Source organism: Vicugna pacos, chromosome 29, assembly GCF_048564905.1.
Source record: "Vicugna pacos chromosome 29, VicPac4, whole genome shotgun sequence".
In the NCBI taxonomy this organism is placed as follows: Eukaryota; Metazoa; Chordata; class Mammalia; order Artiodactyla; family Camelidae; genus Vicugna; species Vicugna pacos.
Window position 1 is genome coordinate 7,602,366 of NC_133015.1, and position 23,591 is coordinate 7,625,956.

The window sequence follows — 23,591 nt, forward strand, 5'->3', positions numbered from 1 at the left end:
CTAGAAACCCGAGATCAAGGTGGCAGCAGGGCTGGTTGCCTGTGAGAGCTCCGAGGGCAAACCCGTGCCTGCCGGTGGTCTGCCGGTCCTTGGTGATGCTTCGTGTGGAGCTCTCTGCCTTTGCTGTCCCGTGCATCTTCCCTGTGACGCTCCACACTGTCTTCCCTGTATGTGTCTGTCCCTGTCCAAGCTCCCCTTTGTTAAGGACTCCGAGATGACCTCATCTTAAATCAGTTTCATCTGCAATGATCTTGTTTCCAAATGAGGTCACTTCTAAGGTATTGGGGGTTAGGGCTTCAGTATAGGAATCTGGGGAGGATACAGTTCAACCCAAACAGCTGATCATTAAGCTGACCGGAGCCTGGGACCACAGACACCGTAGACATGGCCTGGCCTTGCTGGGTTTCCTGTAACCTTCTGTGTCCTGCAGGGTCCTGACAAGCCCAGTGGGCCTCTCAGATCCACCGTGTTTTCTCCACTCAGGCGCCTGCCCTTAACTGGCTGATCAATTCCAGCAGCTGGGGGATGGGTCAACCCTCATGTTTGCTGGCTAGAACGGTAAAGATGCTTCCTGTCCCAGACATACTTTCTCAAGATCAGGCATTAACTGGTCTGGTCGGGGAAGAAGGCACAAAAAGGAAGGATGGATGAGTCAGGCATGTCATGCGAGATCTGGTGTGAAACATGCAGCCAGCAGCCAGGTTCCGAGCTGACCCAGGAGTGGCTCCAGTCCCCACGCCCTGCCCTGTGGATAAGGGGCTCCTCTGGCTCATGCGATGGAAGTGATCAGGACTCCTCTCCTGGGAGCCCCTGGAGGGGTTCCTTCCTTTCATCTCTGTGTGCACACGCCTCACTCACCCACTGCTTTCTGGGCTTCTAAGCACCATCCTCCCTTTTACCCTCATTCTCACCCCCCATTGTCATCTCTGATGGTCTGTGTCCCCACTTCTCATTTCGGGCATCCGGAAGGTAGACGGGAGAGAAGGCTGTTGCTTCCCCCCACCCCCGCCCCGCCTCCACCGCTGTCCTTGGTGCCGGTTGGCAGGAGTGGTGGATGCTGGGGGAGGGGCTTCCACCTCCATCTTCTTCCCTTTCTCATGTCCTCATGTGAGCAGCTCTCATGAGCAAGCTCTCAAGCGTGGCCTGGACCAGCGGCAGCTCCACCTGGAGTCTGCTAGAAGAGCGCATTCTCCTGGGGGTGGGGCTCGGGGACTGGAAGCCAGTGCTCCAGGGGATCCTGACGTTGCTCAGGGCTGAGAGCCGCTGTTCGAGACCTTTGGTTCCACCAGCAGCCCTGGGTGAGACAGAAGGAGAGTGGCAGGTGGATAAAAGGGAAACTGACCCTTCGTGTGCCGTATCCTTCATTAGTGACTCCCCACTGGCCTCTCTCATGAGTGGGTGAGAGGGAGTGTGTGCTGGAGCACACACGCACACACACAGCTGTCTTCAAGAGCCTCTCTCTTAGCTTCTCAATCGTGTACAACTTGCACAGTGTCACCCCAGGCTGCAGAAACCCCTGTAGTCAGCCCGCCCTCCCCACCCCTGATTCCAGCTCTGATACATCCCAGACTCACTCCTCAGCCCCAGAGGAGCTGCCTTCAAATCCTAGTCCAAAAAGTCCAGAGGCGGGGGGAAGGGGGGTGCCTCAGCTTGGAGCTCCAGCAGGCATTTTCTCATAGAAGCTAAGAGAAGAAGTGGTGGTTGGAGCCGTAATTCGGCTGTGATGGGTTGACTGTGGTCTTACGGCCCCACCTAGGAGCTCTCCTCGCTCACAGCTGGTCCTGCCCAGGTGTGACATCCTTTCTGTTAATCAGCACCTGCCGCTCCAGCTCCTGGCAACATAACCCCGTGATCCATCCATCGATCGGGGCTGCATGGGATTGAAACCACTGACTCCCAGTAAGCAGTGGCTCGTGACCCAGCACGAGCTATTTGCTCTCTGTTATTATTTGATTGCCACTCAGGACTCAGAGAATTCGTGAAGCTAACTAGCCAAGGTTGCAGGGCTGTTTACATCAAAATTTTCCACGTGGAATCCTGGAGCAGGGTCCGGCGGTAGCCCCCTGGGTCCCCCCAGGCCATGCGCTCCGTGAGCAGGATGGGGGAGCAGAGCAGATCCACAGTGGTTGAGCCGCTACCTGGGCCCAGTTGGGTATTTCCAGAAACACGTGAGCAACCAACTCACTTTCCGATTAGTCAGTCTTCCACCTGCCCGCACTGGCCCAGGAGGAAACAGTCAAGGCCATTCTTCCCTCCGCGGGTCCTGAAACTGTCTGGGAGAGTAACAAGGTTTGCAAACCTACTTTTTAGCATAGTTTTGTGAACCTTGAAGCAGAGATTTGGCTTTTTATGAAAGTCTCAGAAGTCAAGTGACATTATCTTTGATAAGATTTAAGTCTCTTTCCTTCAAAAGACAGAGGTGATGCTTTCCTGTGGTTTTCTTGGCATGACATATCTTTAAAAAAAAAATTCTTCTGTATAGCACAGGGAACTATATTCAATAACCTTTAATGGAAAAGAACATGAAAACGAACATATGTTTGTATATGCATGACTGAGACATTGTGCTGCACACCAGAAATTGACACATTGTAACTGACTATACTTCAATTAAAAAAAAGAGAGAGCGAGCACGTACCATTTCCAGCACCTCTGGGAAAAGGATGAATTCGCGCTCTGCTGGAGCCGAGTTGGACCAGCCCAGGGGTTTCTGGTCCCTCCTCACCTGGAGCTAAGGGCCTGATACCCCACGACCTACTTGAGATCACCCATTTGTGATCACCAGATGGGAAGCTCTGCAGATGGCAGCCTTGGAAAATTCCCAGTGCCTTCAGGATTCTAGGACAGCCCTGTCCAATAGAACCTTCCACCAAGATGGACATGTTCTGTGGCTGCACCAATACGGTGACCACAGTCTACACGAAGCTGTTGAGCACTTGAAATTTGACTCGTACAACTGAGTAACTAATTGTATTTGACTTCTCTTCATTTAAATCGAAGTAGTGGATTTGGGCTTCGTTGTGGCTATTTTAATTTCTAAAAGAAGCTGTGGATATATTGCCCTCTGCCTTGGGGTCTTTGAGGTTTTTGATGCATGTGTTTTTTGCAGCCTTCCGACAAGGAGGTGTTCAGCCGTTCAGTCACCAGTCTGGCCACAGACGCTCCTGCCAGCAGTGAACAGAATGGGGCCCTCACCAACGGGGACAGTAAGTTCTGCAAGAATCCCAGCTGTCCGTGCAGGGCTCATCACCTACAAAAGGGCTGGATTTCAGAAAATGTAGCTCACAAGCTAGGACATGTGTTCTTGCTCACTTTGTGTATTACTCCTAATTTTAGCAAAAATAATCTCGTTTGGATGGAAAGCTAATATTTGTCCATTGGCTTCTGTGTGTCTGTGCTCTAAGATTTGTATGTGTTCAAACTCATTTGTGCTAACAACGACCCTATAGGATTACCATTACTAATAGTAATATTGCTGCCCTGTAAGATAGGGGGTATCTTTCTCCACAACTGACAAGTGGGGCAACCGAAACATTTCTGCTGTTACAAAGTACCGTACACGCGGTGCCTTGGAGCAGCACAGTTATTAACTGCCAGCTCTGGAGGCTGGAGTCTGCACTGGGTCTCACGGCACTAAAATCAAAGTAGGAGCAGGGCTGCATTTCTCCCCCAAGGATCTAGGGAAAACCTAGTTCCTTGCCTGTTTCAGCTTCTAGAGCCGGCCGCCTACATTCCGTGGTCCCAGCCTTTCCCTCCATCTTCAGCTCTCTCTCTGACTCTCCTGCCTCCCCCTGTAAGGACCCTCATAATTACACTGAGCCCACCTGGATGGCCCAGGCTTCTCCCCATCTCAAGATCAGCTGTATCCTTAATTCCTTAATTCCTCCCTGGCCATGTAACAGACGCACAGAGTCCAGGGATGAGGATGTGGATGCCCACTGGGGGCCATTATTCTGCCTGGCACAGAGAGGTTAATAATTTGCCTAAGATCTTATGGTCAGCACGCTGAGGACCTGTCACTTGAACCCGCGATCTGATTCCCGGGCACACCCTCGGGACCGTTCTGCACACAGCCTGGTTCGCAGCCAGGATGCTTTCGCTGGCAAAGGTTGCAACCACGTTTCCAGTCTCCAGTTTACAGAGCACTCTCAGCTGAAGTAGGAGATGGTCCCTCTTACCCCCATCTATGGACAAGGAGACAGTGGGACAGTCAGGACTGACACTGGAGCCTTCACTCCGGTGTCCATTCTCTGTCCACCGTGATGCAGAAACCCAAACCCCGGAGGGCAAAAGTCTGCCCCTTTGTGGTGATTAAGTATTCAGAATGCAGTGAATGGGGATGGTAACCCCAGCCGGGTTCAGACAACCAGTATCATCATCCCCAGTTCCTCCTCAGGGACACTATTTCTAATCCCTCCAAAGAGAAGTAGCCTTTTTTTTTTTCAGGACAGGAAGTGAATACTTCGTTCACTCATTCACTCATTTAGTTTTTCAGGTGAAAATATAGTGGTGCCTACCAAGCGTGAGACCCTGTTCTGAACTCTGTGATCATAGAGAATCACAGTGTAGCCAGTAAAAACAAATGGGTTAAAGACCGTAGGTTATAAACACACATACACATATGTGTGTATATATATATATAAAGACTGTATCTAATATAAAAGGCAGGGAGAGTGTAGCCCAGTGATCAAGTGTATGCTTAGTGTGCACAAGGTCTTGGGTTCAATCCCCACTACCTCCATTTAAATAAGTAAATAAACCTAATTGCCTCCCCCTCAAATTTTAATAAATAAGTAATAATGAAGACAAAGCTAAATAGCTTTGATTTAAATATATATAAGGAACATATGTATATAAAGTATACAAAATAAATATATATGAATATACCAGTATAAATATATTTCTAAGTATACATTTACACTTACATATATAAAGGGTATATAATACATAAGGAACATACAGAGGAGACACAGTGACTTAATAGCTGGCTCACTACCGTGTAAGCACCAGAAGGTCAGGACTCTGTGGAAAGATGTATCCCCAGCACTTCAACCATCCCTGGCACATAGTAGGTACTCAAAAAACGTTTGGTGAAGGGACGATGGAATGATACCACACAGTAATACTTCTCTGGCAATCCAACAATTCGTATTTGGATTTTCTTATCTGAGGTAGAAATGTTGGGGCTGGGGGCAGTGAGATGGAAAAAATTGCTTTAAAGAGTGCAGGGTAGGGGTCCCTTTGCGATACTGCTTTGGGCACATTTTTGTCCCATTGTTTCTATCGTGCCTGCCAAACAGAAGGGACCTGTGTAGTGGGATGGCTCCCAAACACTCCCGCCAAACAGGAGGAGGCCAGCGTATGCCCCACTTTTGGGGCCCAGCCCCCAACAGTTTGGCCCCGTGGAGCATTATCTTCATCTCCTGGTCACATTAGACTCTCTGCCTACAAGGGACCCACCAGAAGTAACAACAAATATTGTATAACTGTGACCCAAATTTATAGCCAAGACAATTTACTAAACATTGTATTGGAAAGATGTAATGGATGGCTTTAGTTTAAACAGTGGTTGAAATAAGAATATCAACTAACAATCAAAACATCTATAATTTGAAGCCTCAGGTCACATAAGAAACAAGCCTCTTGATTTAATGTAACTTGACATTATCTGATTCCCTGTAATAATTACGTAAGGAATCATCTTTCTCCACTTTTAATTCTTCCGCTCCTTTAGTTCTTTCAGAAGACAGTGCGATGACCTGCATGCAACATTACGAGGAAGTCCAGACCTCGGCTTCAGATCTACTGGACTCCCAGGACAGCACGGGGAAGCCAAAGTGTCATCAGAGCCGGGAACTGCCCAGAATTCCTCCTGAGAGCGCAGTGGACACGATGCTCAACGAGAGATGTGCGGACGCGGACCAGGGGCTGGGGATGGAAGGGCCGTACGAAGTGCTCAAGGACAGCTCCTCCCAGGAGAACATGGTGGAGGACTGCTTGTATGAGACGGTGAAAGAAATCAAGGACATGGCAGCAGCTGCCCACCCGGGTCAAGGCCAGAGCAGCAGGTCAAAGTCGACGTCTGCTTTGAAAGAGCTTCCGGGACCCCAGGTCAACGGCAAAACAAACTTTGCCGAATATGCCTCCGTGGACAGAAACAAAAAGTGTCGACAGAGTGTTAACGCCGATGCCATTCTTGGAAATGCCTGTGATCCGGAGGAGGAGGCCCCACCCCCTGTCCCCGTGAAGCTTCTGGATGAGAATGAAAACCTGCAGGAGAAGGCAGAGAGCACGGGAGGAGAAGAAAGCGCCATCGAGGGGACCAGTGAAACCAACAAGGTGGGTTCAGCGCCTTTGTCGCGATTGGGCATCTCGCTAAACTGGGGGCTTTTCTTGCACCTTGTTCTCAGGAATACACACTCACACTCTCACGTTGGTTGAGTGGTGAAAGCTCTGTTTAACTGTTTCTTTCCCCCTCCAAGTAATAAGATACTGAAAACTCACGTTTTCAAACTATTTCTCTCTTGGCACCTTCCTTGGATATTTTCCAGTTTTTGCATCATGTCTAATTAGGGCCAAGTATTATTTTCTTCGTTTTGAAGACCAAGAGACCCTTTGCCATCCATTTAGCCTCTTCCACTTGTTGCCCCTGGCAGCGGTGATCTCTCCCCTCCCCCGGATCCCAGAAATCAAAGCACAGGACAGGCAGAGGGGACCGGCTCGCTGGTGCCGCTGGGTGTGTCTGACGATGTATAGACTTTTATAGGAATCAAGCAAGGGGTTTTATTTTGTGACAATTTCTAAACAATAACCTGTACCTCTTAAGTTTAGATAGTCAACCAAGCTCTCAATTGTACTAACATTCCCCAAGCCTTCTCTCTGTGTGTCTGATAAGCTGATGTGTGAGCCACAGTCGCTTGGAATTCACATCTATACTTGTCAGCATTTCCTTGGGATTTAAACCAGGCCCCATCTTCTTTGGGCAGCTAATATCTAATTTCCATTCTTTGCACAGAAAAAGACAAGGTTCTCTTCCCAGGTTTTGGAAGGACAGGCCGCTCAGGGGCTAGCTAGTCAATTGTGACCTTAAGAAACCTCTGGAGTTCGTGATCAAAAGGCAAACTGTGGTGAGAGTTATGTAGGCTGCACCAAGGAAGGCATTCCTTGTAGTGTTCTCTGAATGTATGTCACCTTCTCATGTCATGAAATCAGCCACTGAGGGCGCCGGTAACAGTGTTTATGACCATATTCATAAGATGCATAAATGCAGTCTAATTTTGTACCCTTTGTATAATCAAAGATCATAAAACTAATGTAAAGTTTATGCTGCCTAAAGCAGTTTAAGCTTTTTCACTTAACAAGCATTTGAAAGATAAGAGAGGCAATTGTCTAACCACTGCTGAGTAAGGTCGCGTTAGTACCTGGAAGTATCCATCTGGGAACCAGACTACCTTTCTGTGGCAACGTGAGAATGAATGATCCATCGTTTCCGTGTCAACCATCCTAACAGTAAGTGATTCGGAGAACTTGAAATGTTTACTACTCATGAATTCGTTCGCAAAAGGATTTTAATGAGCATCTACTGTAAGCCACGCAGTCTGGACACTGGAAATACACTAGTGGACAAAACGTATAAATGAACAAAAAAATCTCCCCTGAAGCTTACATTTTGGTAAGGAGATAGACAAAAATATGTACATAAGTAAAGAATATGGTGTCTTAGAAGACTTTAACGTTAAAAGGAAAAAATGAGAACAGAATCAGGGGAATTGGAAAAGTTGGGTGAGAGGAGAATTGGGAATAGAGTGGTCAGGATATGCCTGGCTATGAAGGGGCATTTGAACAAAAAGGTAAAGGAAAAAAAAAATTTTAAAAATGAGAGAGTGAGTTACATACATTTTGGGGGAAAAGCAAATGAAGTAGAGGGAATGGCCAGTGTGAAGGCCCCGAGGCTACAACTTGGAGAGGAGGGTTGGGTGTGGCTAGAGGAGGAAGAGCAGGGCCAGGAGGAGTGCGGAGGAAGGTCACCAAGGGGCCCAACCCTGCGTGGCCTCAGTTTACAATCTGAATAAAATGGGCTCCCTAGAAAGCCTTGAGCAGAAGAACGACTTAATCTAGATTTGGAAAGGATCCCTCCGACAGAGTTGAAATTCATCTGTAAAGAACGGAAGCAAGGAGACCCACTGGGTAGCCATTGCAATAAACCAGACAAGAGATGACATGGCTTGGATCAGGGAAGACGTAGCAGAAGTTGTGGGAGACACCAAACCAGAGCCAGGAGATTTGTGGATGGAGCAGACGTGGATGAAAGAAGAAACGATGATGAGTCCAGGGTTTGGCCGGAGCCACTGGAAGGATGGAATTGCCATTAACCGAAGTGAAGAGAAGTGTTGGCAGAGAGCGGATCTGGGAGAAAATGTGGGTGTTGGGGGCTGGACATATTTGGTTTCAGTTAGATGCTGGATGTCCAAACAGGGCTATCAGAGAACAGCTGGATGGATGAGCGGGTTTACGAGGAAAGTCCCAGGCTGGGTTTGGACATTTGGAAGTCAGCAGCAGAAATCTGCTTTCAAAGCTGACGTGGGATGAGATCACCAAATGAGTGAGTGTGCATGGGGCCTCGCAGAGCTCCAAGGACACAGGTCCAGGAAAGAAAAGGAACCAGCAGAAGAAACCCAGATAAGATGGGAAAACAGGAAAGTACAGTGTCTAGAAGCCAAGGGAAGAAGGGTCAGGGAGAAAGGAGTGACCCCTGCAGAAGGTGCCAGGAGAGGTCAGTTACAGGGTGGACTCGGGGTCCTGGACAAAAGCCGGTTTCATGGAAGCGAAGGAGGCAGAAACTTGACTGAGATGGGTTTAGGGAGAAAATAGGAAGAGGAGAATGTTTTGAGTGGCTTTTAGACAACTCTTAAGAGGTTTTCCTATAAAGGAATGAGGCAACCGATGGAATGGGTTGGTTGGTTTGGTTTGGTTTTTAGAATCAGAAATAGCATGTTTTTAGGTGGATGGAGATGATTCCACAGAGAGGGGAAAGCTGATGATAGAGACAGAATGGGAGATTGCTGGAGCTTATACTCATGAGTGGGTGTGGGAGGTCAGGATCTAGGGCCCAGGAGGAAGGGATCACCTTAAAGAGGAGACAGAAATTTTGTTTGTGTAAACAGAGAGGAAGGAAAATATGTGAACAGAGACTGAAGGGTGGGGGGCGGTAGAAGTTTATAGACATTTCTTTCGACCCCTTCAGTTTTCTCAAGGTGCTCAGCTAAGGATGAAGATGGATGAGGAGGTGTTGGAGGTTTAGGGGGAGAGAAGATGTGAAGGAGGCAGCTGGGAGAGCAGGGACCAGGGTACCAGCAGTGTAGGACGATGCAGAGCAGCGTTAAGGACTCGCTCGAGAGTTGAGTTCACCAGTGACCACGAAGGGAGTTGAATATTTAAAGCGGGACTATGGTGGACAACTGTGGGGTTTGAGCTTGAGGGAACAGAAAGGACAGACATCAGGGCGAAGAGAGACGTTGACAATGGTGGTTGGAGTTCCACAGTTTGGAAGGATTGTTGGAATTGGGTTGTGGGAGGAGTGAGCTTGAATAGTGAGTGCCAGTTGAAGGGGCTTGGTTACAAGGATTGGTTTAGGGAAAGAGAAAGTCTGAGATGCAGCTGGGAGAGTGAGCAGGGAGGTCAGGTGGAGGACATGATCAGTGAAGGGAGGTCAAGGGGCCCCAGGGCAGGGTTTGGAAGGATGTGTGTTTGTTGAAATCAGCAAAAATTCAGGCAGGAGATATGGTAGAGAGAGAATCAGTAACCAGGAGCCAAAATCATTGAGAAATGAGGCAGGGAGCAAGCCACAAAATGTGAGTTGACTTCTCCACGAGCTGTGAAGTTTCCAGATGCCTTAAGAATCCTCCAGCTGACTCATACTAACTGTAGAAATGTAAAATTCAGGCATTTGATAAGGAAACACCATGCTTTTTATCTTATCAATCTTTCATTGATGATCAGTGACAACTGGGAATTGAAAAAGTAGTCTACACAATTATTTATTTTATCTGTACCTACAGATTCAAATATAAAATTAGAAGAAATTTCTCTAAGTGTAATACTACTGGGTATCCAAAAACATACTCTTTATGTGTTTATTCCTCAGGTACTTTTTTTTTTTCACTTATAAGGTTTATTGCTGATTGGTTACTGTTAACAACTAAATCATTTATTGCCTAAAATTATCTTTCTTTTTGTCCTTGTTTAGCTGAATTTCCAAGTTTACAAATTCAGTTGATAAATACTTTATACATGACAACCAAAAGTTAAAATTAACTGTAATTATACTTTTTTTGTCTAATAGTAGTAAGTTTACAAAGATGTGTACTAAGTTTGGATTCTGAGTGTAACATTTTCATTTATGGCAGAGGATAGATTTGAGAGTTACTTACTAATATGAATTTTATCAAATTGGTATGTGAAACCATACTAGAAGTGTAGGTTTCAGTCTCTTATGCACATGGCTTCCTTTCTGTCAAGTCTTTAGAATATGCTGGGGTCCCACTCATTTTTTTTTTTATGATAGTGGAATAAAAGTCTAATTTGTCCAAGCCTGTTTTTCTTCAAGCCTTCAAGGGTTGTTGCTAGGGTTATGAGTGCTTCATCAAAATTAAGAAAGGAGCCATGAATCTTACCTATCCTGTTGGGGTCAGATATAAATAAATGGTTTAATTTCCTCGAGTACTTTACATTTTTTTTTGTAGAAAATAATTCCTTCCCTAAAAATTATTTGAAGTCATTTTTATAGACAGATGCATCAAAGCATATGCAAAAGGAAGGTTGAATTATTGACGTCAAACTCCCTTCTCGTGGTTTGTTTGTTCTAACAGAGACTGAGCGCGTTGTCGTACAAGTCCCGGGAAGATGACCCAACTCTCACAGAAGAAGAGGTGAGTTTTGTTACTGTTTTCAAATAACCCGAAAGCCCTCATGATAAAGAATAGAGCTTCTCCTTGAGCAAATGCGCTGTCGTATTATATTACCCTTTGTCTGAAAAAAATAAAAAAAAAAACACGAAAATACGCTCTGACACATATGGTTGGAGATCAGGGTTTGGGGATGCTGGCTTTATAACGGCTCAGAGAAAGCGGCCGGCAGATGGTAAGACCAGAAACAGGACACGATGAGCAGGTCAGCTAAGTAAAGGAAAGTCAGTGGGAAAGAAGGAGCAGGCAGAAATAGAAAGGGGAGGGGAGAAAACAGGAATTGAGATGAGAGTGATGTGAGTGTGGGCGCTTTTATCAGTCAGGAAGTCAACAGTGGGTTGGAAACTAGAGGAAAATGGAACAGGTGGGTGTAGGGACTTTGCACCCGTGTGGGAGACAGAGGGAGAGGGGCTTAGGAATTTGGGAGGCAGGGAGCAGGGGACTTCAGGAAGCACGCTTCCAGGCTGGAACGAGGATGGGGCCTAGCCAACCAACAAGAAGGAATGTTGTAGTCTGCCAAACACCAGGGCTGAAGATTCACCTGTTAAACCTTCAGTGAAGCATTAAAATCACAAAAGCCAGTATTTATGTTACTAAGTCAAGCTAAGCTCAGAGAGAGGTAAACACCTTAATTTCCCTAGCTACAGATAGCCTCTTTCTGTAATGCCTGGCATAGTAAATTTTGTACACGTACAAAAGCAGTGTACATAGGCAGGTACGTCACCTCCTGAATAGGACTCCGAGTATTGCAATATGGAGCTAGGGGGAGGGTGTAGCTCAGGGGTAGAGTGCGTGCTTAGCATGCCTGAGGTCCTGGGTTCGATCCCCAGTGCCTCCATTAAAATAAAAGTAAACTTAAAAAACCTAACCACCTCCACCCCAAGCATTTTTTAATTGTTTTTAATAAATTTAAAAATAAAATAAAATGTAGAGCTAGACACACTGGAAGTTTAAGGAGCATGATGCTGCCCAGCCCCCTCCATGTCTCCTGCTCCGGGGATGGACCTGCCATCTCTCCAGCTCGTTTCACAGATCGAAACCCCAGGGTCATCCTTAACACCCCGTTTTCCTCTTTGTCCTCGGATACAGTCAGTAGCCAATGCCTTCACTTCCACCTCCAAAGTAACTTCCACGCACCCCCAGCCTCTCTGTCTCCACGTGGCCATCCCCCCACGAGGCTCAGGCCGTGCCCTCCTCCCAGGCCCTGCGGCGGCTTACCCCTGTTGGCCCTTCGCCAGCATTTCTCACTGTACCAGAGCCATCCCATTTGGAATATATATAAGTAATATATAAGAGATCTGGACACTAATTCTTTAAAGTAAACCAAGACTACACAATTCTAAATTCCTTGTCTTCTTATCACACATTTGTTTGTGGCTTTTGAAAATGGGACCTAGTTAGACTGATGAATGTGTAGTGAAGAATAAAGAAGTGTGGTGCCCACATATTCATCTTAGGAAGAAGAGTTAGGAAAAATAAATATGGAAATCGTTTATTTGTGTATTCTTACAATGTTAGACAGTCCAGACTGAAACGGAGACCTGAATTTTAAGTATTCCTCTCCCAGTTTAACAGAATGATAGGGAAAGGGTTGATTATAAAAAGAAGAGAAATGGGCAGAAAGGGAGTAATTTATGGGAACAGAATAATTTACAGACTGAGTAATAATGGCTAAAGATTTTAAAGAAAAGAATTGCAAAGCTAAATAGCAAAGAAGCTTGAAGAGAAACCTATATACAGAAGAAAAATAATAGTCATAAAAGACAAGTATTCAAAAGGAATATTAGAAGACTTGAGACATGCTGATAAGAGTTAAAGTGCACAAATGACACCTTCCGCACCTTTGGTTCGTGCCCAGAGATAATACGAAGTTGCAAGTTACTGAAAAAGCCTGTAATTTAAAAAAAAAAAAAGACTTTAAAGACCAAGAAGACTCAAGTACTTACAAAAAGTGGGGGGCCTTACTGCAGGGACCATGGGGAAGAAAGCAGGGAAGAGGAACAGAAATGGTGGCGAGGGGCCAGCTCTCATTACTCTCATAGGTGAAGATGCATTGGTCCTCTTTGATGTCACCCCTGAAGGTGAGGAAGAAATATCTAGGATGTCGCCTCCCTTCATCACTGTCATCCATGACTGACCCCTTTATAATCTGTCTGTACTTTTGACTTGGGCCACCTTTTAAGTAAAAAGTTCCATACATTTGCACCTCGCAGAGGATTTTTTTATTCTTCCTAAATTGAAAGAAATTCTGGTTCTTCATTTCGAGAGTAATCTTCTCATTATAACCTCCAAGGTGAGAAGATTCATTTCGTATTCATTAAAATGGTCAGATCAACAGGGCAAGAGTTTCCCCCAAGATTATTTCTCTGACTTGAAACCTTTGGATGGTCAAAGCTTGGCAAATCTGAGCCACCGGCCACCAGTTCTCATGCAGATGACCAGCTAACGTGTCGCAGGCATGTCTTAAGAATCTTTCGAGGCCAGCTGGAAGCTTCATCCACAGTATGTGAGACATGTGAGGGTGGGACAGTCCCTCCCGGCACTCGCAAAGCCAAGGAAGTATGTTCATTTATTTCCTGGGTGTTTGAATAAATCAATCACCATGGCAAAGATAAATACGGATAATGACAGAATTTCCCACCATGATTTCTTTTTTTTTTTTTCCTAATTGAAGTAGTCAGTTACAATGTGTCAATTTCTGGTGTACAGCACAATGTCCCAGTCATGTATACACATACATATATTCATTTTCATATTCTTTTTCATTAAAGGTTATTACAAGATATTGAACATAGTTCCCTGTGCTATATGGAAGAAATTTTTTAAACCTATTTTATATATAGTGGCTAACATTTGTAAGTCTCAAACTCCCAAATGTATCCCTTCCCATCCCATTTCCCAGATAACCATAGGATTGTTTACTATGCCTCAACCATGATTTCTAACAATAAAACAATACCCCCCAAAATCTCTTAACCAGTCCATTTATTACCAAGGAAAATGAAATCTCTCTCAGTATTAGTGGCTGTATGAGCTCTGTTAGTGAGACTGAGTAGGTGTGCTTGGAAAGTAGCCTGCCGTGACCACAGGAAAGAGCACCCCATAAGTTGATGCTCATTGATGAACTTGTGTCCATCAACGGATGAATGGATAAAGACAATGTAATTTTATACACAAACATATACATACATAATGGAATATTATTCAGCCATAAAAAGAAAAATCTGCCATTTGCAACAACATAGATAGATAGACGTTGAGAGCATTATGCTGAGTGAAATAAGTCAGACAGAGGAAGACATCTACTGTATGTTCTCACATATATGTGGCATCTAAAAAAGCCAAACTCATAGAAATAGAGTAGAATGATGGTTGTCAGGGGGTGAGGAGTGGGGAAAACGGGGAGATGTTGGTCAAAGGGGCAGACTTCCATCTATAAATTTAGTAAGTTCTGGGGTTGTAATGTACAGCACAGTGACGAGAACTAACAATGCTGTTATTATGTACCTGAATGTTGTTAAGAGAACAGAGCTTAAATGTTATCACCACACACCAAAAAAAAAAGGTAATTAGGGTAATAGAGTTGTTAACTAACCTTATTGTAGTCGTCATTTCACAGTATTTCACCACGTGTCTCAAATCTTCATGTTGGACACCCTAAACTTACATGTGCTGTGTATCAGTCATAGCTCAGTGAAGCTTGGGGGAAATCAGGAAAAAATCTTAAAGTTACACCCCCGCCCCACCAATAGTGCTCAGAATCTAGCTTGTCACCAGAAAGGGGGAGGGAGAAATCACGTTCGAAGCTTGTTTATTCACTTCGCCCTTTGTTTTCTAGATCTCGGCCATGTACTCATCAGTGAATAAACAAGGGCAGGCAGGGAACAAGTCAGGACAGTCACTTAAAGCCCTGGAGTCCAGCTACCCCTCCGTCCCGGGAGCCGCCCAGAGGTCGCCCTCCTCCGCGAACCATCTCTACGCTACTGTGAAAGACTTTGAGAAAACTCCGAGCGGCGGCGGGGCGCTGCCGCCGACAGCAGGGAGGCCCAGCGAGGGGCCCGAGCCGGACTATGAAGCGATCCCGACTCTGAACAGAGAGGAAGAGAAGGCCGCCCCGGACGCCAGCAGTCACCGCGGCGTCTTCCCGAAGGAGAATGACTACGAGAGCATCGGGGACGTGCAGCCGTGCAGGGATGTCACCCGGCTCTAGCCGATGACCCCGCCAGCAGAGGGCCGGCTCTTCTGCGGAAGAGAAGGCGCAGGCCACGGCAACCACGCTTCCCATGCTGCTTTCGGAAACGGAAGATGCTCGAGACGCCGGTACACGCCAGCACACCTCCCTGGGGCACCCTCAGCCCCCGGAAAGACCCCAGCGCTCAGGGGCTTCACCCTGTTGGTGTAGAAAGCCAAGCACCGCGCCCATCGAGAACCGCAGCTCTCCTGCCCGAAGTACCGCGGTTCACAGGCCTTTCTCCCGCTCTCCTGCTCTGTCTGCTACTAACGGTGAAAATGAATGGCTTTTTCCCCTTGAAATCTTAACGACTTATAATGATTCATCCCCAGGACATTCTCCCACCAGGCTGGGCCTTTTCCTTCCAGGTGGGTGTTTTCCGATGGTAAGAAATTGTGGTTGCTGGTTTCCGTCGACTCCACGCCCCCCTTCTAAGAGCTGCCCCCGAGAATCCGGGCTGGCGGGTGCGCAGGATTGCGGACGCCCCTTGGGTTTCTGAGATCTGCGTTCCTTCTGATTTGGACACTGCCCGTCAACAGCCTCTCTCGAAGTACTTGGAGTCATTTTTAGATGCTTTATTTTATTTTTATAGTCAAAATGATTTTTTCCCCCAGTATTTGAAACTCTTCAGAGCCTTTTCAGTATTTTTCAGTGAATATGGTGGTACTTCTATAATTGTTTTAGCCCAGAGCTCATTCCTCCAAAACAGAGAGCCTTAATCTCTATGCTGGGACACAAACCATATATTTGGATGGCAGCCATGGCATCCATCTCCCAAGGGCTGTGGACTTGAATGTGTGCTTCTGATGATCTCTGCTGCCGCACAGGCAGTGTGGGATTTGTTAAGTTAACTGCTACCCTAAGGTAATCTATCTAAGATTAAAATATAAGCCTTTATTTTTGTTAAATAAATTTATAAGGTATTTTATGTTTAACGCCTAATTTCCAGAAAGTGCCAGATAAAATGTATATTAACTATTTTGATTTTATGTACAATGACCTATATCCTCATTTTGAAAAGACACCATAAAGCACATAAACTCGATAATTACAAGGAGTTGATATCTTTTTTCTAACCAGGTGTTTATAACATTGAAGGTTTTTAAGGACTCAGCTTTTCAAATGGTACGTGGAGCTCCTGATCAAAATCATCTGGCTCCCTGGAGAAATAAATGGAACGAATATAAATGATCATTTTCAATGTTGGTGGTGGGTAGTACTGAAATATTTGAAATGGTAAAAATGGGAAGAGGAACAAAATCTGACTAGGGATGACTGTGAACTTTTAACCTCATGAAGGCATTATAATTCCATTAAGGTTTAGCTACATTTTTGAGAAAAGGGGGATGAATTCTGCAGCCTGGTGCTTGCAAATGTAAATTGCCTACTGGGATTTTTTTTTTTCCCCCTTCATTTTAAAAAAAAGTCAGTGGCTGAAATAACTCAGATTAAGAGCTCAGCCTGGTTTGAATTTAATCATCTCTTTTGAGTTTATAACGCCAACATTGGGGAACTTGTTCACTTTTCATTTTAAAAGAAACCTGGTTGAAGTGCTATTATGCAGTGTGGGCTACAGAAAGGAGCTTTTCCTACACTGCTAAAGGAAAAAAAAGAGGCAATTATTCTATACTGCTGTGACATCTGTGACTTTTCAGATTGAATAATCTTGCTGTTTTCACTCGTTATGAAAAAGAATGCAGTTGGGAGGATGAAGCATCTTGAAAATTGTAGGGACCAGCTCACGGACGTGCTTTTCCCATCCTTTGCATTCATGGCTTGATTTTGTGACTGCTCTGTTATACATTTCTGAAATTGCAGAGTGGCTTAGTTGGGATAAATTGGTTGGTGTCATTATTTTTCAGTAGGGCCTAGTCTCTCCCTTGAAGACTTCGTGTGCGCAAGCACAATCACTGTTGATCAGAAGATCACGGCAGAATAACCTTGGATTAGGGAGAAGTTTATCAGGAAGGTGCAAGGCCCATGATCTCTGAATTCACATCCTTTGTAAGCACTGTTTTGCCTGGTGATTCTCACTGCTTAGCATGAATGAGTTTGACCCAAGAATCTCGACCTCACAGGGTTGCTCTAGGAACGGTGACAGCCACGTGGCGCTGCTCACCTAGCATTGCGCGTGCTGCGCACTGTCAGGCATGTCCTTTAGGAGGACCTGACTGCTCAAGAGTCCTGTTGTATCTCACCGTGTCTTACTTATTGCTAGGGCCGTGGGTATGATCACTAAGGAGCAAAATTGTTTCTAGATGGGGGAGTTCATCTTGAACTTTCATTATCAGAATTCCCCCAGAAGTTTCTAAATAAAGGCTATACAAGAGGGCCATAAAGTATGCACTGAAGTATCGCTTTTGATTTGAGAATCTGTGCTAAGAATAAGTTGTGATATAAAGTATTAAGAGGAACTGTGAGGGGGGTGGGTGTAGCTCAGTGGTAGAGTGCGTACTCAGCATGCATGAGGTCCTGGGTTCAATCCCCAGTGCCTCCATCAAATAAACAAACAAACAAACCTAATGGTCTCCTCCCCCACAAAAAAACACAGAAAAAAAGTAATAAAATAAAAAGTTGAATGTTAAAAAATATATATATATATTATATATATATGATTTAAGAAATAAATAAAGTATGAAAAGGAACAGTAAGTTCCCCCAGAGCAAATTGTACAAGAATAGGTAATAGCAGAGCCCAGGAGGTCTGGGGACACGGAAAGCAGAGCGAACTTTAGGAGACGGCTCTGCTCTTTGAACCACTGGGTACCTTACTGAAGTATATTTATTGAGATAGCATCCCTGTTTTGACCCTATATACAGTATTTCATAAATTTCCTCACTTTTTACTTTATCTGTTGAAAGTTTGTGCTAGCATTTTTGAGTTGGAAGCCTTAAAAAAAAAGTTTCATCTTGAGTTAAATGCTACCTAATTTAAATGTATACAAGGTAATTATCCCAAAAAAAGTTGACTGTATTTTAAAATTCAGTGTTGACATCCATATTGCATAGGCATTCAACTGAAATAACCTAGGTTTTGTGAAATTATACAAAAAGATAAAAATAAGTTTTAAGAAATGTTTTGTCTTATAATTCGGAATTTACATTTAAACCTGTCTTGCCTAAAAGCAGGATCTTTGTTTTTATTCAGATATTTTGAAAGTCTTAAAGAATTTTATGCTGCTTTACTGTTTCTCAAATATTGTCAGCAGAAGAGCATAACCTGTTTGATGTGAAATGTTTGAGGAAATTTTAAATCCTGGAAGAAAGTAATTTTTGAAAATATGTTTGCCACAAATAGTCTTTTCCTGCTCTGTACTAAATTGCATCATTAGGTCTATTAGAAGTTTTGAAGGTACCACTGTCCTTTGTGGGAAAAGGCTAATTACTGATTTATCTGCACTTAAAATCCAAGAGTTATTTCTGATGAGTGCTACATTGACAATAGGTAGTCAACACAAAGAACTAAAATTTAACCTCAGTGTGCCACTAGATCTGTTTCTTATATTAGATTTTCATTTTTCAAATTGGAGCATTTACTGACTTTTACCAGTAACAAAATATATGTATGTTGTATGTCCATAGGACACACACACACATATGTGTATACACATGTATTATACAGTTGCTCTGGTGCTTAATTAATTAGGATACATCCTATTATGTATTTTGAATGTCTGTCCTACTAGTGTGATGACTATTGTCATAAAAGCAGACTAGAAGAAACAGTTCTCCAATCATTTTCATTTGGTAACTACAAGAAAACCTTCTCAAGTTGCCCTCATTTAATTTTTCCAAGAAATGAATTTAGATTTTATATTATGTCCTTCATTCTCTTAGCTGAAAAACAGCGGTATATTTAAATAGTTTGATTCATGTGACTCCCTGCACATTCAGCCTGACAGGAGGAAATGAATACAGGTGTCCTCCTCAGACAGGTGTCTGAGAAGAGATTTGGCCGAAAGCAACAGGAACCACGTGGGCCAGGATGGAGCCGCAGCAGGGTGACCCCCACTACCCCCCATGGCAGAAGCAGAGGCCCCTTATCACATGGGGCATTTTATTTCACTCTCTTTAGAAACCAGGCGATTTTACTGCAGACTCAACAGGCAGTGGTGGAGGATAACATGTGAAGCACCTGCTCTGAGATGCTGATGTCACGTGGCCAGAGCCCCAGAGCTTCAGTTCAAGACTGACTTAGGATCTTGTAAATGAGTAAATGACATTTTTTTTTCAGTGCTCCTTGTCAAAGTTAATATGAGTCCATGTGATCTAGTGATGCTATTCTTCTGAAAGTGTTGATTTCTGGTACCCAGCTAGCTGAGCTTCGGCTGCTGGAAGCACAGTAGGTACTGATGGTTATTTCCTGGAAATCTGGACAGACTTATTGTACTGTGTAATGGGGAGAAGTTAAGGTGTAATGTTTGGTGTTAATAAGTGACTGATGTGAAAATAGGAACATGTATCTCTAAAATTAAATACAGCTTTATTTACAGTGAAGTCAAAATTCCTTGTCCTGTAATAGTATTTTCTTGCTCTATGTTGTACCTTTTCTTAAATACGTTATTCTTGACAATGTCATTAGACAGGTTTTACACACTCACAAAGTGTTTGACTTAAAGAAATCAATCCAGAAACTGTGTTACATTAGAAACTTCATCTGAAATTACCAAAGGAAATTAAATAACATCATGGTCCAGAAGAGAACAAACATTCATAAATGGTTTCTTTTTCCTACTGCTCATTTTAACGTTATATTTACATCCAGTCTCTGACATTTATAAAGTATTTCATTGTTTTTCCAGGTTCTTCTTTTATTTAACTAGGAAATAGTAGTTCAGATTTTTCTTCATGCCAGATGAAATGAGAAATACAGCTTTTGCTTTAAAAAAAAAGGCAATTTTTAAAAGCATTTAATTTGGTAATCATTTACCTTAATGCAGTTAGATTTGATTTTTCTTTGCTCACCATGTAACTATGGGTGTTTTTAAAAAATGTACTGTGTTCTGACTGTCTCAAATCACCCTGTGTAATGGATTATAAAGGCTGGTAATTGTCATTCCTCAGAGTTCTGTATGTTCAATTGGCAACAGTAAAATGTTTTAGTGTGTCATTTTTTAAATATTGTATTATTAACCTGCCTCATGTATTCAGGGGAAGTTTGAAATATAACTAAACAAATAGGAATTTGCATTTCATTGTGCATGCATTTTTTTCCCTCATAAAAATAGTTTCCAAGAAACATGGCACGTTATCTGTTAGGTGGTCCCAATCAGTTTCAAAATACTCCTCTTACTCAAAAATACTCAAAAATAATTCAGCATCATTTGGACTCATTGTCTCAGAAGGTCTTTGGAATGGTCAAATTGTTCAATTCACAGAAGAGTGGACGGATTGTTTTCTCTATTGGGAATTTTTAAAACTTCCGTCACTTTGCGTAGAACCACCCCGCCCCTCTGTGTCTGCTACTCACAGGAAGTTCCATCCCCTCTTTTCCAAAGCTAGTTAGCAGTCTTCAGTATTGCAGACCCTGCCTGCCCAGCATAGAACCGTTCCCCACCACCGCCCAGTGAGCAGACAGCTCTGTCCAGCTCACGTTTTCCATCATCACGAGCTGCCTGGATAAAGCACGGATCCATCTGGAGAAGCAGATACTGGGTGTTACTTGTCGTGAACTTTGCTAAACCATGTATACTCTTGCCCACATCTTTCACGAGAATGGTTGGTACTAAGGGGCCATGGAAAGAACTTGTTAAAAATTCTGGGAGGAGGGTATAGCTCAGTGGTAGAGTGCATGCTTAGCATGCATGAGGTCCTGGGTTCAATCCCCAGTACCTCCATTAAATAAGAGAAATTTTTGAATATATAAAATCTATTTAAAAAATTCTGTTGAAGACTCAAACTCACAAATCCATAAAAATTAGCCCTGTTTTCTAACCAGGTAAGCTCATGGTCCCCTACAATGTCTTGAGACTAAAAGTAAACCCTGAAACAGCAGACCCATAGTTACCTGTAAAGTAGAAAGCCATTGATTACTTTGAGGGGAAGACACCCTTTTCTGGAAGAATTAATAATTTCTAAAGTAAATAAAGTGTAACATTTCTTAGCCATGTGGCTACCACACCCCACCCCCTGGGAAATAGTGCTCATGGGGTTTGCTAGTTAGAACTAGTTTGAGCTCCTCTCCCAGGCCGCAAGGAAATGAGAACGTTTAAGCATCTTAACTGTGGAGTTACCAGATGTTGAAAATAACTTGACCACTTATAGGCAAAGTCTCTGATGTTCGGAGTGAATGGGAGATACAGTGGCTGAGGGTCTCACTTTCTACGCACCTAACGATCCAGGATGTGTTTAGTTTGGATTTTTTTTTTTAAACTTCACTCTGTATCATCATAGCTTAATTATTTGAATGGGTCTTCTAGAATGTAATTTTTTTCCCCAAATTAACAGAACAGGTATTTGCTCATTCTCATTATACATTTAATTGTTAAAAGTCTACCTAGTATGCCAGCTAGACACCCTTTACAGCATAATTAAGGCTAAAAGAGAGAGACCAGTCTCGGCCCCTGCAGCCTGCATTTCAGAACCATCTTGTTGTAAGTCTGGTTTTATTTTGCTATGTTTGTTTTTTAACACAACAAGTTGGAAACCATGAGTGTAAACAAACTCTTTCCTTTTCCTTTTTTAAGCCCAAGGAGGAAAAACAAATGTAGTTTTAGCTCCCCATTTAGGTAGTAAAGACTTCCCTGAAAGACAGCAGTGCCTTTTCCCCAGGCGAAGAGACTAACACCAAAGGCCTGAGTTGGTCTTTGAACATCCCTTTGACAAGTTGTTATGTATTTTTAATGTAAAACCTGTCTGTGAACCTGACATCATGCTCATGACCCCGTCCAGTAAGCTTGCTCGCTTTTTTCACATTTATCTTTTTAAATAGAAGCTTCTCTTGTTTTTCCTGGAGCAATACTAGAAACTTAATTCCTGTGGGCTGCCTACTGATGTCCTGGAAAGTTGGCAAGACCATCACAGTGCTCGCCTGTTAGGGAGAAGCTCGTGAAAGATGTTGGGAAAACTGAATTTTACATCCAAGTCAACAAGCATTTGTGAGAGTCTTGTATGCCTCAGATTTTGACACTTTTTGTAATGTTTTTTTTTTTCTGAGCATCAACTACATATTTGATTCTAGAGGGGCGGGTAAGGCAGGGATTAGATGTAAAGCTTGAACAGAGTGATGTGGGCAAGACTTCCGCCCCTGCGTGTGTGACTCGGGAAAGTGTTTGATTCCAACACCCTACCTACCACTCTGAGTCTCTTAAGGAGCACACAGTAAATGTATATAAGATTGAGAAAAATTATCGCAAAGATTTAAATTATTGTTTCAACATTTTCTTCTTTGTAAACTTGGGAATAAACCTGATTAGTGGAGAGCTTATGTGGCTCCTTACACTATCCTTTGTAGGTAACTAGGCGCCTCCTTTCAAATATGTTTCATTATAGCTTTTTTTAAACTGGGGAAAGAAACTTCTCATGATGAAAAAGCAAAACCAACAAGAGACTTCCACAAACTCTTCCAAGAAGAACATAGCATCGCTCTAACATCTGCCCCAGACTGTTTTTTTTTTTGCCTATAGTATTTCAGTGATTTTTATGAGAGAAAAAAATGCACTCTTTTTTTTATTTCTTGGAAAAGTGAATTGAGGTTATGAGTTAAATTCTCAGAGGGGACAGTTTCGTTTAAAGAGAAGCACTGGTTTTGGAGACAAGCTCATGGTTCTGTGGTCCCTGTTCCAGCAGCATTGACTTTATTGTGTGACCTTAGCAAATGATTAACTACTCTGTGCCTCAGTTTCTCCATATCCAAAATGGGGATAATGATACCAACCATTGCCTACCTCATAGGGATGTTATGAGGACAAATGAGACAATATAGAGAAATACAAATGCTTTGAACTCTGTAAGAAAGGTGCTATATAAATTGATATTGTGTTGTTTTAAATGGTCCAATTATTAATTATGTTTAGGGTTCATATAATAGCAATACTGTTCATCATGTTAAGAACAAGTTTCAATTTGATGCACATTTACAATTCTCTTCTGTGGCCAGATCTTGATCGCTCATCCAGTAACGGTACCTAAGGAACTGAAATGGGTATTTGTTTTCTGTGTGTTTCTGCCCATAGTATTTCTATTCTGACTGTTCCCAGAAGGCTGGAGTTTGACTTGTCGTATCTTATAGTTTACATGTAAGGAACCTGATTTAAGCTGTATATAAAAGTATAATTACATGTAAATATCAGGTACGTTGTAATTAATGGCACTTATCAAACTGTCTCTGTTCGTTTTTAACTGCAATAAAGATCAGTTTTATATAAAAGCTCATTAAAGTTCATTTGGCGTTTGGGA

At 43.4% G+C, this 23,591-nt stretch overlaps 1 protein-coding gene across 1 annotated transcript in view; it reads left to right on the plus strand.

The window, feature by feature from the left end:
- The window catches only part of PAG1 (phosphoprotein membrane anchor with glycosphingolipid microdomains 1), a 132,854-nt gene extending 109,292 nt beyond the window's left edge, over window positions 1-23,562 (plus strand). The window contains exons 6-9 of the mRNA XM_072951777.1: window positions 3,110-3,206; window positions 5,735-6,339; window positions 10,869-10,928; window positions 14,803-23,562. Coding sequence (XP_072807878.1) covers window positions 3,110-3,206; window positions 5,735-6,339; window positions 10,869-10,928; window positions 14,803-15,174 — 1,134 coding nt within the window. The 3' untranslated portion in view covers window positions 15,175-23,562. The remainder of the gene's footprint in view (window positions 1-3,109; window positions 3,207-5,734; window positions 6,340-10,868; window positions 10,929-14,802) is intronic.
- Window positions 23,563-23,591: the final 29 nt, after the last annotated feature.